General features: G+C 34.2%; 1 protein-coding gene across 3 annotated transcripts in view; it reads right to left on the bottom strand.

Annotated features, from left to right (window-relative positions):
* Positions 1-512: 512 nt before the first annotated feature.
* The window catches only part of Tmem63 (transmembrane protein 63), a 25120-nt gene continuing 8717 nt past the window's right edge, over positions 513-16915 (bottom strand). The window contains exons 3-18 of one of the 3 annotated variants that reach the window (XM_070123483.1): positions 16615-16697; positions 14630-14662; positions 13510-13647; positions 12993-13184; positions 12375-12560; positions 12054-12134; positions 11334-11460; positions 10855-11114; positions 10563-10713; positions 9906-10099; positions 9184-9378; positions 8726-8862; positions 8062-8345; positions 7657-7926; positions 4021-4068; positions 513-1591 (exon numbers count right to left, since the gene is read on the bottom strand). In XM_070123483.1, coding sequence (XP_069979584.1) covers positions 4048-4068; positions 7657-7926; positions 8062-8345; positions 8726-8862; positions 9184-9378; positions 9906-10099; positions 10563-10713; positions 10855-11114; positions 11334-11460; positions 12054-12134; positions 12375-12560; positions 12993-13184; positions 13510-13647; positions 14630-14662; positions 16615-16697 — 2352 coding nt within the window. In that variant the 3' untranslated portion in view covers positions 513-1591; positions 4021-4047. The remainder of the gene's footprint in view (positions 1592-4020; positions 4069-7656; positions 7927-8061; positions 8346-8725; positions 8863-9183; positions 9379-9905; positions 10100-10562; positions 10714-10854; positions 11115-11333; positions 11461-12053; positions 12135-12374; positions 12561-12992; positions 13185-13509; positions 13648-14629; positions 14663-16614; positions 16698-16915) is intronic. The other 2 variants (XM_070123481.1, XM_070123482.1) reach the window with 2 other exon arrangements.

Genomic DNA, 16915 nt, shown 5'->3' with positions numbered 1-16915 from the left:
AACCATACAATTCTTTTGGAATATTTCCACCTTGTCATGGCACATATTTCTATTTCATGAAAATTTACAAACAAACAAACTAAAAGAGGCAAAAGCTGCCTTTCAGTCAATACAATTTTTTTTTCTGGGGAGGGGGGGAACTGAGCATTTCTAGAGCAGAAAATATGTATGCAGAAAAAGAGGAGGGAAAGAAAAAACATGAATTAAATTCTAGACACCTTAATAAAAATAGGTATAAATAGTTGTAAAAAAAAATCACATAAATCATCTTTAGAAGAATAAAAATCAGAAGAAAGGAACCCAATTACCTTATTCTAAAGTGTGCAAGGACTTCAATCTTAAATGGACATTTAACAAGACTCAGGGAAGAAATATCAAGCACTGAATAATTTTATGTTTAGTCTATTACAATAATTTTTTGTTTTCTTCTGCTAAAGATCCTAGAGAATTAATTCTGCTTGTGGAAAACCTTTCTGTACAAGCGCTTGTGTGTGAAACACAACTACACATTCTTTTTTTTTGTTTTTTTAATACTATTAAGTGGACTCCCAGTCCGAAAGGAGCCTTAACACTGTTACTCATATAAAGGCAGATATTGATACAATATCATTTTAAGTTAAGGCATAGCAATAATGGGTCAGAAGCCAAGCACATTCTGTTGAATTAAAATATGAATTATAAAGAGCACAAAATAACATAATAGAGTAGAGATTCATTTTGAGTACCCCTCACAGGTAAAAGGACCACATACAGCAGTTCAGAGAGCTTGTATATATTTCTATTATAAATTACCTCTAAAAATGTTTCTTTGGATTCATTTCTAAGAAAAAGGGATAATTTTCTGGATGGTAGCAATAGCCCTATATAACATACATATATGTCCATGTTTACATATACATATAATATATATATGTATATGTACATGTATACATTATATAATATATATATATATATATATATATATATATATATATATATATATATATATATATATATATATATATACATATATATATATAATGCTCCATTCCTCAGAACCCTATTTACAATTATTAAAACATCAATGGCTAATGTAAAAAGAAACACACAATCAGATCAAACAGCAATGGCATCTTCCCAGCCCAACAATCCCCTGACTGACATGTGTGAACACCTAATGTGGACCATTCCCCCCCCGGGAGTAATTCAATATCAACTATCCTATATCACTTACACACAGTATGCACAAGTAAACCACGGAAAGCTTATGTATTTTGTTTTTATCTATCTGTTTTCTTTATTTTACTTTCTTCATCACCCCCCTTTTTTTCCTTTTTTTTTGCACTAGGTGGCAATGAAGCACTTAAGAGACCTAAACATTGGTTGCGGGTGCACTGTCGTCACTAAGGCTGGAGTACACGAGTCTTTGGTTGCTCTGGGTTGTCGGTGATGAGCCAGGCGCAGTTATGGTGCCATCGACAGTGATGACCGTTGGTGAGGGTTGTCTGGGGGATGCTCGGGTGTACACAGTCTCTTCCTCCTCCTCCTCTTGCTCCTCTTCTCCCTTCGACTGTGAGGGGGGTACGTTGATCTCAGCACTTATTGTCGTCACCTGTAATATCAGATGAAAAATGTTACATGTGCAAAAGGATAACTTACAATTTTGATTTCGTGCTGAGGGATATCTTTGCCTAAGTCCGTTTCAAATCTTTAAGAGCCTAACAGGATAAAATGCAAATAGAAAGAAAGAAGAAACTAAAAAAAGGCAAAAATTAAATAAATTTTGAAAGAAAAGAAAAGAGAAAAAAAAAAAGTTACGTTAAATGCTCCTGTTTTTTCTTTTCTTTCCTCTATCTTTTTTCAGACAACCATTCCCACACAAGAGGTAAAAAAAGAGTGAGAAAAAAATATTTTCTATAACCTTCATGCTTTATCTTCAGACTGAAATAAGAGAGAGAGAGAGAGAGAGAGAGAGAGAGAGAGAGAGAGAGAGAGAGAGAGAGAGAGAGAGAGAGAGAGAGAGAGAGAGAGAGAGAGAGAGAGAGAGAGAGAGAGAGAGAGAGAGAGAGAGAGAGAGAGAGAGAGAGAGAGAGAGAGAGAGAGAGAGAGAGAGAGAGAGAGAGAGAGAGAGAGAGAGAGAGAGAGAGAGAGAGAGAGAAGTTCCTAAAATAGAAAAATACAAACTACAAAACTGGAAGCCCAGAAAAAAGGGAATATAAGACAAAAATGAGCAGAAAAAGAAGACAGAAATTTGTTATCTGATGCCATGCACTTCCAATCATTATCAAATTTTCTCATTTATCTTATTCATTTGTCTGGTTATCTTACAGAGAACACTGTTGTGAAACAGTCAACCTATGTCTTCTCAAACTGAATTTTTAATTTATCTGGACTACTGAGACAGGTTACAGTGGACTAAGGTGTGTGTGTAAATATCAATCTATTCTATCATATAATTCCCTTCTCTGTATTTATGTGGCTGCTTGTGACATAAATGCACATCTTTGCTTAGTTTGTAATAAATACAGCAAAGAATATATAAAAAGTTAATCACACTTTTTCTTAATTTCTCAGGGGTAACTCATGTGATCATTAATAAAGTAACTGCCTTTGTCTACTCATCAACCTGCTGACAAACTCGACAACAGCAAGACCATAAAGAGTTTCCGACTGCTCGAGGTCTTTGTATATCTTAAATAATGACTGTAATTAAAATAATAATGAAACAAATACAGAGATAGATAAATGAAAGATAAAACAAAGATAAGATTAAAAAAAAGAAAAGAAAAGAAGAAGAAAAAAAAAAAAAGGCTAATAGAATTAAGAATACTCAAATTCTGTTCTGTTACAGCTTATATATTGTAATAATTAGCTATTGTGTAATTTATATATATATAATATATATAATATATATATATGCATATATACAAATAAATATACATACATACATACATACATATATATATATATATATATATATATATATATATATATATATATATATATATATATATATGTATGTATGTATGTATGTATATATATTTATATATATACACACATATATATGCATATATATATATATATATATATATATATATATATATATATATATATATATATATATATATATATATATATCTTTATACACACATGTTTTTTATGTAGAGAACTTACTAAAGCCAAGATGACATAATTCATTTTCATAAAACCCACAAAATTTATATCATAAATGTACAAAGAATACAATTCAGCAAATTGTGGCTATCAAGCATATTTATCTTCAAAGACGAGAAATGCATGAAAAGACAATAATGACACATATGAGAATTCTTTTTAACATGCAGGAAAAAAAGTATATAGATATATCGTTTGGCGAGAGTGAACGATACAGTAAAGCTGGATTCAATATGTTGTCTTCAATGGCACAGCAGAAAACATATATGCTTGATACTCATTCAGTATAGATCAATATAGAAGGAAATAATAGGAGAAATTACTGGCCTTATTACAGAGCTTTTAGGGCTAGCAAATTTTAACTACAACTATGCTATTCAAGTGATCATACATCTACAATACAATACAATACCAGAAAGTGGTAATGATTATCAGCAAATTTGTGTATCAACTAGCAAAGGCAATGAAGGGCAGTCACAGTAAGAATAGAAAAAGTCACTAAATTCCATGAAGCTTTCACTCAAAGCAGAAGACTTTTCTTCTAGCTGAAACTCCAAAACAGATACTAAGAAATATAGAATCTGTTTTGTTTTTTCAGTCTAAAAAGGAGTAAAGCATTCTGACCAAAAAAGTCATGGATTTTGGTGTACTCTTCTCTCCTCAATGTACCTGCATTTCATTTTGCTTACTCAGACATTACTGATGTGGTACATATGTTACTGTATGGCAAAGTTGTAGCTACTTTTTGGCCCTGTTACACCAGCCATATAATCCAGAGAGAATACAAGAGCACAGACAGCCAGAAGACCAAGCCAAAAGCGGCACACGGTTTACCAGATCACTTTCACTGCCCCAGCTGGAGTTTACCTTCAGAACTATTTTTAGGAAGACTCTTTATACTAGGTCATCTAGGTGCTGAAAATAGAATTTGTAGAAATTGGCATACATCTTTCATATAACTGAGGTGCAGTTAGTTAAAGTGTTCAAAAAGGAATGGTATTTTTGGCACATCAAAACATATTCCCAGGCACCTACACACATTAACCCAAAATTCAGGTAACCATACTGGACCTAAACATAACAGATCCACATGATACATGAAAAAACAAACAGAAAAATTGTCCTTGATACAAACCATCTCTGAAAAGAAAGACAAAGAAAAAACACAAATTGAAAGAAAGTTCTTACAAAATCAAGAGCTCCCTTGTACAAAGTTAACTCCATTGCCAACATATTCAGCCTGACTTCACATTTGAGTGCATTACCACTGTGAGCCAAACCCACTTTACCCAAAGGAAGTAAGAGTATACTGAAGTGCAAAACCCTCTACTTGAGCCATATAAATGATCACTGAGGTAGACTAGTCTCTGTAAAGCATCACCTCAAATTACAAATACCTTACACCAAAACCTAATATGCAAATAGCCACAAGCCGTATGTTGCTTTTTCTACAATGTATAGGCATACTTGCATGAATTCCCACATTAAATAGTACAGAATATAAAAGCCAGGAGTTGTGGCATCATATACTGTTTCAAAATAATGGATTCCTTACAATAATACAACAGAAATGAGTTGCGCATCAGTGTAATTGTGTGCATCAAGATTTCAGCATTGCTATTAAACCCTATGTTCTCTTGCTCATTAAAAAACTTCCTAGAGTATGTTGTTCTACCAAAGCCAATTTGTTACATTTTCAAGATATGGCAAGATAATATGCTCCTACTCAGCACTGAATCATATTTATACAGAACATAAACCAATTACAAACATTTAAAATATCAAATAAACCATTCATAATATACATGCCCTTTGATCCAGAGTTTAATTTTGAGGAACAAGAACTGTGATTGATTCCCTTCACCATCAATATTCTTTAGTTATATCATGAAAGTTCATAATTATGTGAAGACTGGTGGTAGTATTCTGCTCACTGTGGTAACATACATAAGACGCGTCAACCAATCTGAGTAGGGTTAATTTCTAACTAAAACCACTCTCAAAAAGGGCATGGGGCATATTTGGGATCATCAAAATGCAAAGGCCTCCCTATTCCGATTGTTTTGCTGCCCTTTAAGTCATAGGAGTTTCCACAAATGTATTTTTTCAAGAAATTAACTACATGCTGTTTTTTTACTCTACCCATATCTGCAACCTAACAACTCCCTACCATCAACCCTTAAAATTATGACATCAAAAGAAAACGAGCTAACAAATATTCCACTCGACAATTTTTCTTATCTCTAATCCAGCTTCTTCCAGTAGTGTAAAGATGACTACCTGCTCAACTTAACCCACTGCCGATGGGAGTGGCATGTATTACATGCCATACCCACTGTGTATTTAATTTCGTAATTGTGTATATGCATAGATGGCTCCACAAGTGCTTAGGCCCCAAGGAGTCACATATCAGTACTACCTATCTCACCTGTTTACCTTTTTCTTTGATTTTCATAAAGATTTTTTCATTTTGTTATTAATGATAACATTGCAATAATCGTAATGTTAATAATAATAATAACTGCATCAATATTAATAGCATTAGGAAAAGAACCCTCACAAAAAGGGGAAATTAGATGAGGTCAACATAGGTCTTCTAACTCATTCCTTGGTGGCTGAGCACTTGTGGAGCCATCAATGTGAAAAGACACAAAACAAGACTAGAGTGAACATTACATGATTCCATGGTCATTGGATTAGCACAAACAACTCAATTTTCTGGTTTATAGGAATGAAATAAATGAACTTTTAAAAAAATTGTGTTTCTGAGTCTCCTTTCTATCCTTTTCAGATAATTCTTTTACATTTATATGTACTGAAGGTGCAACTGAAAGCAAGCAGATCTGGAATAGTGCTAAAGCTATCAATTTGCTGTGCTTTATGAATATAATGCATTCAAACATTGTGAGGATGAATTTAAAGGTTTTTACTACTGTTCTGCCGATTATGCAGTGCCAATCAGATATTGCAGTGAGGAAATAGTGATACTAACAATAGCAATAAATAAATCAGTAATAAAAATGATAATAATCATCAATATTTACAATACAGTAACAATATAATAACTACCAATGTCCCTCTTGTGGATATAAGAATTCAAGCAATTTCTAGAGATGAAGCAAGGAACATAGCAGTAAAAACGCACCTAGAATAGCCAAAAACCAGCGACTGTCACATCGCCAACCACAAACATGACGTACCTTTGCCCTTGCCCCTTAGCTGTATTATCCTTGAAACTGTCTTCGGTAATATTTACTGTACCAACACTGGAGCAGCAAGGTGCTAATGGATGTGGAAGGGATGGAGATTTAGAAGACAAAAGGTGCTGTTTTATTTGGCCAGATGTTGTGCAAAGAGGACCTTATAACTTTCAAAATGGCTCTCAGAATTCTTGGGATAAAATTTCACAACAGGACTAAACAAAAGTAAAAACATTAGTTTTTACTATGACCTAAACATGTTTACATGTACTCAAAAATTTATGTATGTGACATTAGAAATATATACAAGGAAATTCCAGTCAAAAGAAGAAAGCAAATTATATCCAATATTTCTTGAAGAAATATATATATATTTTTTTAGTATAAGCTGAATAAAAGCAAGTCCTACATAAGTAATTATTTGCATTTCATGTAAGATTTGTTTTTATAGGGCTGATTACCCTATATGTTCCCCCATGACCTCAACCAAAAAAAACATGCCTAAGACATCTTTTTATAACTTAGGAATTCAGATTCTAATATAATATATGACATTCTTCAGACAAATGGAAAATATAAAGGGACTTTGCATGGCATCTCTTTGTGTGCTTTAAGAGAGAGGAAAGGCATATTACATATAGATCTGAGTGCATCAAAATGAGCATAAACACAAGAGGCAATGACTTTGGCAAAAATTGTTACTTTTTTTTTTTTTTTTTTTTTTAAGACACTAATTGAATATCAGTGGGCATGCAGGTGTATGAACAGTATAACATTTTGAAATGATTAGAAAACATCAGCTTATATATATCTGCTGTTAATAACACTGTCTTTACCTGTTACTTACTGACTTCTGGCATGCAAAATGTTACATTAGGCACTTATTCCAAGTCCAGCAATTAACACCACATACAAAAGTATGAAACTAAACTGCACCTTCATGTAAAAAGAAGTTCATATAAAAACTTTGTGCAAATCAAGTCAGGATTGATCAACAGTACCATCACATAAATCAAAGTAAACTCCAAGCACATTTCACTCATTAATAACATGTGCAATCCTAGACAGTGCACTCCCTTCCTAGCCAGCATGATGTCACTATAGCATGGCAAAACAAGAAAAGATAATCCCCCCTCTATAAAAAGACCCCACACAGAAAATATCAAAATAAGAATCTGTGCTTAACAAAAGTATCTATAAAGGGACAACACTCAAAAGAGTATATCTATACATAGTTATACTACGTAAAAGTCAGTGCTAACCATAAGGATGCCCCAAAAAGTACCCAATTCTGATGACTCACCTTCGCATGGGAATAATCTTGATAGAGACTAGATTGTCTGGGCCGCGGGCTATCTTCATCACTCCTAACAGCTGCCTCGTTAGTCAGCCCGTTTTCATCTCTGGGCCGTGTCCCATAGCTCCGCGGCTGGTTTATGTAGTCATAGCTGCTCTCCACTCCACTAGGAGCGTCTCGTAAGACTGCTGGCACAAACTGGCATGCCACTTCTGTTGTGCTTTCATCATCATTGACTGAAGCAGTATCTCCATTGGCAGTTCCATTTCCAAATTTCTGTATGTAATGAATGATAGAGAAACATCAATACTCTTAACAAATAAAATCCATACATATGTTGAGCTTAAATTGTGCTGTTGTTCCACAAATATTCTAAACCAACAAGTCTTATAAAAATCATAAAAAACCAACCTTGTATTCCACTGGGCTGAGATCCTTGAACCAATGGAATGCATTGTGTGTGATAAATACAACGCATGTTATAATGAGCAAAATAATGCTGTATATAGTTATATCTTTTTTCAACCCTTGCCTCACAAGAGAGAAGAACAGCAGGCTTAACTGCAGACAAACAATCGAGACTATCACAAAATTAATGGCTGAGGTATGGATGTTCTTGTTAATTCTCGAAGGTCCGTAGGCAAAGTATATATTATACTTGTCAACCAGGTGTTTGAAGATCATATACAGAGTACCTGTTGGAAGAAAAGTTCATCAGCTATTTCATTATGAAATAAAGATCATAATCCTGATATAAGCCTGTTGTGGGGCAGCTGCAAAAATAAGCACTGTTAATGTAGCAATGAGGAGGACATTACAAATTTTTCTTTTGATTCCAGATCACAGCACAGATTTCACAATATCCATTTCTCTATTTCACATGAAGAAAAAGAGTGCAAAATATCTAAATTAAAAAAAAATAATAATAATAAAACACACACACACACACACAAAATAAATAAATAAATAAAAATGAAATAAAATAAAATAAAAAATAAATCACTAAAGCTTTTTCTCAAACAGATTCATTTTGACAACTATTTTTTTTCCTACAATGTCAAGAAGAAATACATACCAAAAGGTGTGATAAGAGGACAGGAAACAGAGTAAATGATGGTCATGGCGAAAATAAGTAGCATCCAAGCATACTGGACACCAAATGGGAACTCATAGAGAATAGCTTTTCTAACGCTTGCGGTCTCCGCTTCGGATCTGCAATCCCAAGAGCAGAGATATGAGTACTTATAGTAAGTTAGCTTTGAAAGAAAGAAAGAAAAAAAATTATATCATCCTTTCATTACTAAAATTCTGGGGGCAGGTTTTTGAAATTCTGAATATGAATCTAATCTTTTGAAATAATTCAAGTATAAAAAAAATAGATGAACCATACACAAACACAGAATTGGATATAATATATAATTTGCGATATCCACTATTACATTTCAAATTTAATAATCCATTCATAAAATGCTACCAAAGTTCATCCAGACAGAAATGAAAGACCAGAAAAAAAGTTAAAAGTGAAATACTTGCCTTGACAGCCCAAGCCGAACCATGTACATAAACAACTCTGGGAATCGAATCAACTCAAGCGACGTTCCAATGAATGCCGAGGTGATGATGTAATTGACGAAGAATGCACCATTATCAGGGAGAAAGATACATTCCCAGCGGAAGGTCTCGTTCTGAGACTGGGATTGGATGAGCCATTCCATGAAACCTTTAGCACTGAGAAGAGAAAAAATAACTTCATGATGATTTTATATTAATGATATCAAGGCTATGAATACTGTGGCTATGAAATTGCAGAATAACTAAAACTAATATAAAGATCAATACACTTCTGGTTTTCCAATAATGATGACAGCATTATTTATGAACTAACTAACAAAGATAAGCATGTGAAAGAATGATTTCTTGACAACTTGTAATGCCCAGATCTGTAGACCCATAGAAAAAATGCTGAAGACTTGACCAAAATGAAGAGAGTGGAGGGAACTAAAGACTGGAACTGTTGGAGGAGGCAAGTTAAACATCTAACTCCTTTAATGGTATGACAGATGATAAACAATAAAATAAAAAGAAAATAGAAAAATACCAAAAATACCAAAAGCTCTGAAGAAAAAAAGTAAAGTGGAATCAAAACCAGAAGAAACCCACTTAAAGAAGAAGAGAAAGAAAACAAAAATCTTCCAAAAAAGTGAAGAAACGACTAATGCATCTGACACATAACGATTCTACCCCTTGGTAATCACCTGGTGAGTCCTAGAGAGGGCAGGATAATGACCATGAACAGAAGGAACACAAAGGTCTTCCTCATGATGGAATGGTTTTCAGCAGACCGCGTCCAATGAGACATGAACTGGTCCGAGTACGACACGATCACAGGCAGGAGGGCAGCCATAGTCCACAGGAGCAAAGTGGGCAAGAACTCTGACAGCACTGGGCTCTAAGGGAAGGAAAAATATATACATGATGATTTTTTTTTTTTTTTTTAATGATTATCAAATATCAACAAATATCTGTAACTAAAGATACTAATAATACAATATTAAAGCAATAATAATGCATGCATGTATCAATTAACCCTATAGCATATCTATACTCAATAGATAACAATCTCTAAAAAAAATGGCAAGCTTTTTTCTTCCTCTTTCTGTCATTCTTTTTTTTCTGTCAATAGGAGGTAAGGAGTTTGAGGAAGTAATGCTGGTGGTGTTTGGCAAATCTCTCCCAACTGTATTCCCCAAAACTGAATCCCACCTCGTTATAGCCCTTCATCTCAGCAAATCAAACAAACACTCCTCCCACAAATACCTCTGTGTAAACATCATATCATATAGATGTAAGACTGAATGAAGACTGGAGAAAAAAGAAAAAACAATAACAACAACATTGGGAAATCATCTCACCATGTTGCTCAGTCGCCCAGTGAGGGGAACAATATCCAGACCATTGATGATAACAGCAGGTGTTGTGAGGAAGAACAACACTACAAATAACATGATGTTGATCAGAATTGCCTTTAGCCACCAGTGACGCGTTGTGACGGACAGGTTGTGCCTGAAGGGAGGTGGTTTCAGTTAGATTAAAAATAAATAAATCATCATCATAATGATAATAACAACAACAACAATAAAAATAATACTAACAACAAAAAAAGAAAAAAAAATACCCTCTGCCCCCACACCTGCAAGAACTCACCAATAAATATCATCTGGTACTGGAGCAACCCTGATGATCCAGTTGTGTGGCTTGAGATCAACTGAGGCAGAGGATGTGGGAGGGCTGTAGAAGCAGTCGCACTTTGCTCTGTGGTCTTGGAGGACTCGCTTGGCATTCTCTATGCTATCAAAGGTTACAAATGCCACACCAGTTGGCCTCTGGAGGGCCTTCAGCTTTTCGTTCTCCACCTCATTGGCCAAGCGATTTTCCTCTTCCGTGTAATACTCAATGGCATCCACCTGTTCATGGGGTTGGAAGTCACCAGTACAAAATTAAAAAGTAGTTCAATCTAATATCATTAATTTGTTGTGCTAGTTACTCTTGCCTCCTATAAGCATATTTCTGTATATGTGACCCAGTCATAATGGAATTCTATAATGCAAATACATCAAATATTCTCTTTGTTTGAGAAACATCCTTTGGAAGTATCACGCCTAGAATTTTGGAAACCAAATTACCGTCGGACAGCCAAAGATGTCACAGCAGCCACACACAACACCTCCTTTGTATGGTCTCATATCAAGGCGTCTGTGAGTCTCCTTCATGTACGATTCACAGTATATCCTTGCATTATGAGCCACTTCCCTATAAAACACGATTTTAACAATGAATAAATATGTAAACAAAAATACAAAAAAAAAATAATACACAAATATCTATCTATCTATCTATATACACACACCAGGATTGCAACAGTCTGCAGGTTCCATAAAAAAGATAGTTACTATAATATTTATTCAAGTACTCATATTTTCTGCATTCCACAAAAAAATTATCTTCTGAGGTCTTTTGATTTGATCTTAGCTGCATTAAAAAGACAATAATAATGTATAATCATACAGACCTGTCACACAATTCACAACTATTTTTGCCATTTATGATATTGTCTGCTTTTGCTAACTCTCATACTAAGGCATTCTCCACAAAAGAATTGGTCACTTTATCATGTAAATAAACATAAGCACTGGGTATGAAACCTAATAACATATTAACTAATCATTAAATACATTTTTGTTTCTTTCACATCACAATAGAAAAATACACACAAATGATTTTAGTGTGTATCCATACCTAATTTTCCTTTTTTCAACATCTTGGAGAAGGTAATTTACCCATTTACATTTCCGGCACAGACCCTAGTATATAAAAGGAAAAGTGAAAATATCAATCTATCTTACTTTTCTTTTGCATAAGCTTGGAGTGACCGAATGTTGTATGCAAACTGCACATCTGTGACCTCTACATCTGGGTAAGCTTCCCTGAAATAAGTAAAAGGAAAGAAAAATTAGTATGATCACAGAAGACATGTTTCAATACACACTTAAAAAAAACAAACAAAATAAAACAAGAAAACACACATATGGAATGAATGCACGATATCAACATGTTGCACTATGAAATGTAACCATAGTTCACTTCATTTTTCCAAAATATAAATATCATACTCTTTATGTTTTCTCTCTTCCTCTTTCTCAGTCTCTATCTCTCTCTCAACTTACTGAAAGTGTCTAAGGAGCGTGTCTTTGTGGCAAGACCTCCTCGGCACGTGGGTGATCATGAGGGTGCGTGAGACAGTGGTGGCCACCTCCCTCAGCTCCAGCTTTTTTGAGAATCGCCGCGTGAACAAGATGCCAAGCGGGAGAAAGAGGAAAGCAAGCGTCACGTGAACCCACATCAGCCGTGACCTAAGGACAGAGGAATGGTTACACAGATGTCATTACCCTCATAAAAGCTTTAATATCCAAATACTTTTCCAAACTTGTAAGACTTTAATTTATTTTCCTATGAGAGGTGGGATATAGATCAATTTTCATTAACATTCTCCTTACCCATTTGTGTTCCTTTAAAAAGTGGCTGAATTTTTCCTTAATCTTATTCTCACACACAATAACTTCAACACAAGTCTTGCCTTCAAGGGAGTAGTAAATTAACTCTAGCCCCTCTCCTTATCCCAATTCAAGTAAAGCAAAACCAAATTACCACATTTACTTCCATTTTAATCTATTCAAACCCTAATCTCAAACTATAGCTCTCCAGCCAATGCGCTCCTTCATGTACCTTCCCTCTTTCCAAACACAAGCCAAAAGAATAGACAAAAAGGACCATGGAACACTTACTGTGGCGCAAGATTAGCCAGGGTCGTGTGGCCAAACTCCTTTTCACCCCCCTCCAGCGTCCCCTGGAAGTTGATGGGCAGCACAATCACAATGCTGATGACGCACACAATCATCATGTACACAATGATGTGTGACTGGAAGGACAGGTACTGCACTGCGTCCTTACCACTTTTTGCTAGGATTTGCTCATCTCTGCAAGGAATGGAAGAGGTTGTGGGAGGATGTTAGTACTGCAGTGGACTAGAAAAAGTTTGGGGGAGTGGAAGGAAGAAAAGATCAGAAGAGAAGTGCAGAGCAGAGTAGAGGATAGAGGAAATGAACTGATAGAAATTATATTTTATAAGCTAAATATATGCTCAGAATGAATTAACATCTTTAATTAAAACCATATCTTAAAATTATAAAATCAATTAAATAAAAAATACACACAACCTAAACTTTTTTATCTCATAGCGTCATCTAACCATAACAACCTCAAAATGGACCAACCAACCATGACACCATTCAAAGCACTCACTTGATCTTGAACAGGGCCGGAATCCACGAAAACAGCCCTTTGTCAATGTGCGTGTTGAACTCCAAAGAGCTCACAGAGTCATTCTCCCCGGCGATCTTGCCCATGTCGCTGTCCTTCCCGTAGAAGATCTGTGTCCACCTGTTCAAGGTAGTGGGTGTGGACAATCAGTTAAGATGGAGCAATGCCCCTTTTAGATCTTTAATTAATCTCTATTTACAATATTACTATCTGTTTCTATGTACTGTAATCAATACTCAAGTATATTTATCACAAATCACTTTTAAATGTATCTCCTCCTAATCTGATTCTAACCCAAATTCTTTTACATGAATTTCAACTTCAAACACAATACACAAAAAGTGACATATTCAATTTACTATTAACAGACTACAATCCTGAAGAAATTGAAGAAGAGGAAGGAGAATTCCTGTACTGAAATTAGATCATGGTGCCCACCACCACCTAACCTATTCATATAAGAAGTCAATATAGGAAGTCAACCTTACTCTGCCAAATAGATTTACTGTGCAATAAAATGTAAAAGAAGTACAAGAGATACAAGAAAATATAACATATCTATTATCCCTTACATAAGAAACATGCAGTTTATCCCTGAATCAGTCTCCCAGACTTCAGAATTCAATTATTCAAAGACCTTTCTATGAAATATGCTTTCATAATAGGGTAATTATATTTAGGTGAAAAATAAAAGACGAAAGAAAATCTAAATACGACGATTCTGAATGTTAATCAATAATCATGTATAATGACTTATACACAATAACATTAGCTTGAAAATGCTTAACAGTGACAGGTATACAAGCAACTTATAACTACTGATAGTTTTCAAATAAAATCTTTTCTTTTACAGAGCAAAATTATTAATATGTTTGCTTTAGAACAGTTAATAAGTATTCTGAATCCAGTTTAATTCACAATGCAAGTATGGAAGACTGTTCACCTGAAGTGTGTACACCCTGAAATTTGTCCTTGAAAAGGTCTCCCCAAAAAAGAAGATACATAACTGAATAGCTCCATAGTTTAAAAAAGAGAGCTTAAACAACAAAAACATACAAGAAAAAATACCAAAATAATGATAAAAAACATACTAGGAACCTACACATTGTACTGACTGAAGCCAAGATGCTTTGTCCTGAAATAAGAGAAACAAAAAAAAGAAAAAAAGAGGTGCATAGGTTAATAAGGAAAATGGAAAAAACAAAACATGGTGACCTTAGACTAGCAGAGCATGCACACTCTACCATTCTGGGCTGTGGAAGCTACGTCAAGCTAGGCATTCGTAAGGTCCATTCTTGAAAGCATGGAAAACATCAAAACAGGAAAAGCTAAAATCAAAACATCATCACGTGTGATTGGTTGACTCTTAAATCATGTGCCAAAAAAAAAAAAAGCTGGAATGGAAAGCAGACCAATCAAATTGTGAATAAAGTGACATCATAAAAATTAAGATTTACAAATATACATAGGTGACTTTTAATTTTGACACAAAGCATGCTTTCATGGTTACTATCAACAAAAGGAAAAAGCACACTTAATATTACCTCTTTGGCTATTTCTCTGTACAATACTTTTAACGATACATGCCCACTTTCTACATCAATATTGTAAAACTAAAAAATTGGGAAAGCTAAAATATGGGTTAATACAACAAAGGATAATATGAAATATGAAGTGCATAAACTCAACAAAACTAATGCAAATATGATAGGATAATTTGTAGCTCAATTAACCCATTGATGCCCAGTTCAGTGTGTTTTTAAGTTTCATAATGTTGTTTACGTATAGATGGCTCCAGAAGTACTTAGTCACCAAAGAAGTCAATTACTAGTTCTAAATGAGTTCACCTGATTACCCTTTTCCTTAACAAAAATAAAATAATTATAAATAAATAAACTACTGTCCTATTTGTGATGCTAATAACATCAAAACAATCATAATGACATTAAGAATCATATTAATAACAATAATAATAATATCAGCATAAAAAAACAACTAAATTCAAGGAATAGGGTAATCTAATGAGGCCATACTGTCCTTCTAATTGCCCCCTTAGTGACTAAGCACTTGCGGGAAAGCTATCTATGAATAAACACAATTCATAAAACAAAATTCTTGTGGATAGTGCAAGTACCAAGCACCAATGGGGTAACCAACCACAGAGATGACAGCAACAACAGAGTCAAGTCTGCTCTCAAGATTTTATTTACGTCAAAACTAATGCATCAAAATATACACTACAAACACAAGATTTTTCTTTTTTTTCTTCTTTGTATCAAATAATCATAGTCTTATTTCTGACTCAATATCCTTGCCATTTCATAGCTAATTATTCCATGTAAATAATATTTCATTATTCTGCAAATGCAAGTAAAGCAGATGACTTACAATAAAATATGGGTAATAACATACTACCTACTTAACAAAAAATAATCTGATATTTTAATAACCATCACATATACAGAAACTTTGAAGAGTGAAAAATGAAAAATATAAAAACAAATAACCAGCATGATCATCAGAGAATAAAATTTCTTATAGAATAGAGACAAAAATTCAGCTGATCCCATAAATATTGTTGAAAATATCTAAGTCCATTCCTTTCAGCAAGAAAAATAATTGTGCAAAGCTTCTTCTGATGTGCACCGGACTTGACAGAACACAAAATCAAGAAAAAGAGAAACAAAGCAGCCCGCTTTTTGTACACAATGACCATGATTACAGCCAAGTGTATGAAAGAGCATGTATGAAAGAGTGAAGGCTATGGTACTGGGGTCTCAGGCATGAGGACAATAAATGAATAATAAATACAGGATTATGTCTACACACCATCGCAATTTACTTTACAGCAGGGTATGTCTTGTGCAAAGGGGAAATTGTACTAAGCTAATTATGTGAATGAATGAAGGAATCATATGGAAAAATGGTACAGCCAGCATTATATATAAATAAATAAATATAATAAATGAATAAATGCTATAAAAAATATATGTATATAGGATGCAACTTGAGGGCAAAATCTCATTCTTCAACAGCTATCTAGACGGAGTAAGCCTGAGATTTGGCCTTGGTTTGGCCCACACTTACCTACTCTCATACTTCTGAACAAGCGCCAAACGACCGTAATTCCATGCCTTTTTTCTCAAGACAGTAAACAGACACATGAGCAGCTGTAAAAGGATAGTGTTATGGTTTTAATACTTATATGTGAAAAACTGAAATAGAAGGAGAAATTTTGCAAACAGACTGATAGGCTGACATAATTAATTTCTGGAGATATACAAAAGTAAAACTGGATAAAAAAAACTACCAACTGAAGAAAGATTTTAGTTACATTTTCATTTTGTTTACTTTTCCCCTTCATAAAAGCAAACACACACCCACACTC

This window comes from Penaeus vannamei, chromosome 7, assembly GCF_042767895.1.
Source record: "Penaeus vannamei isolate JL-2024 chromosome 7, ASM4276789v1, whole genome shotgun sequence".
Lineage (NCBI taxonomy): Eukaryota > Metazoa > Arthropoda > Malacostraca > Decapoda > Penaeidae > Penaeus > Penaeus vannamei.
This window is presented reverse-complemented; position numbering and strand designations above follow the sequence as displayed.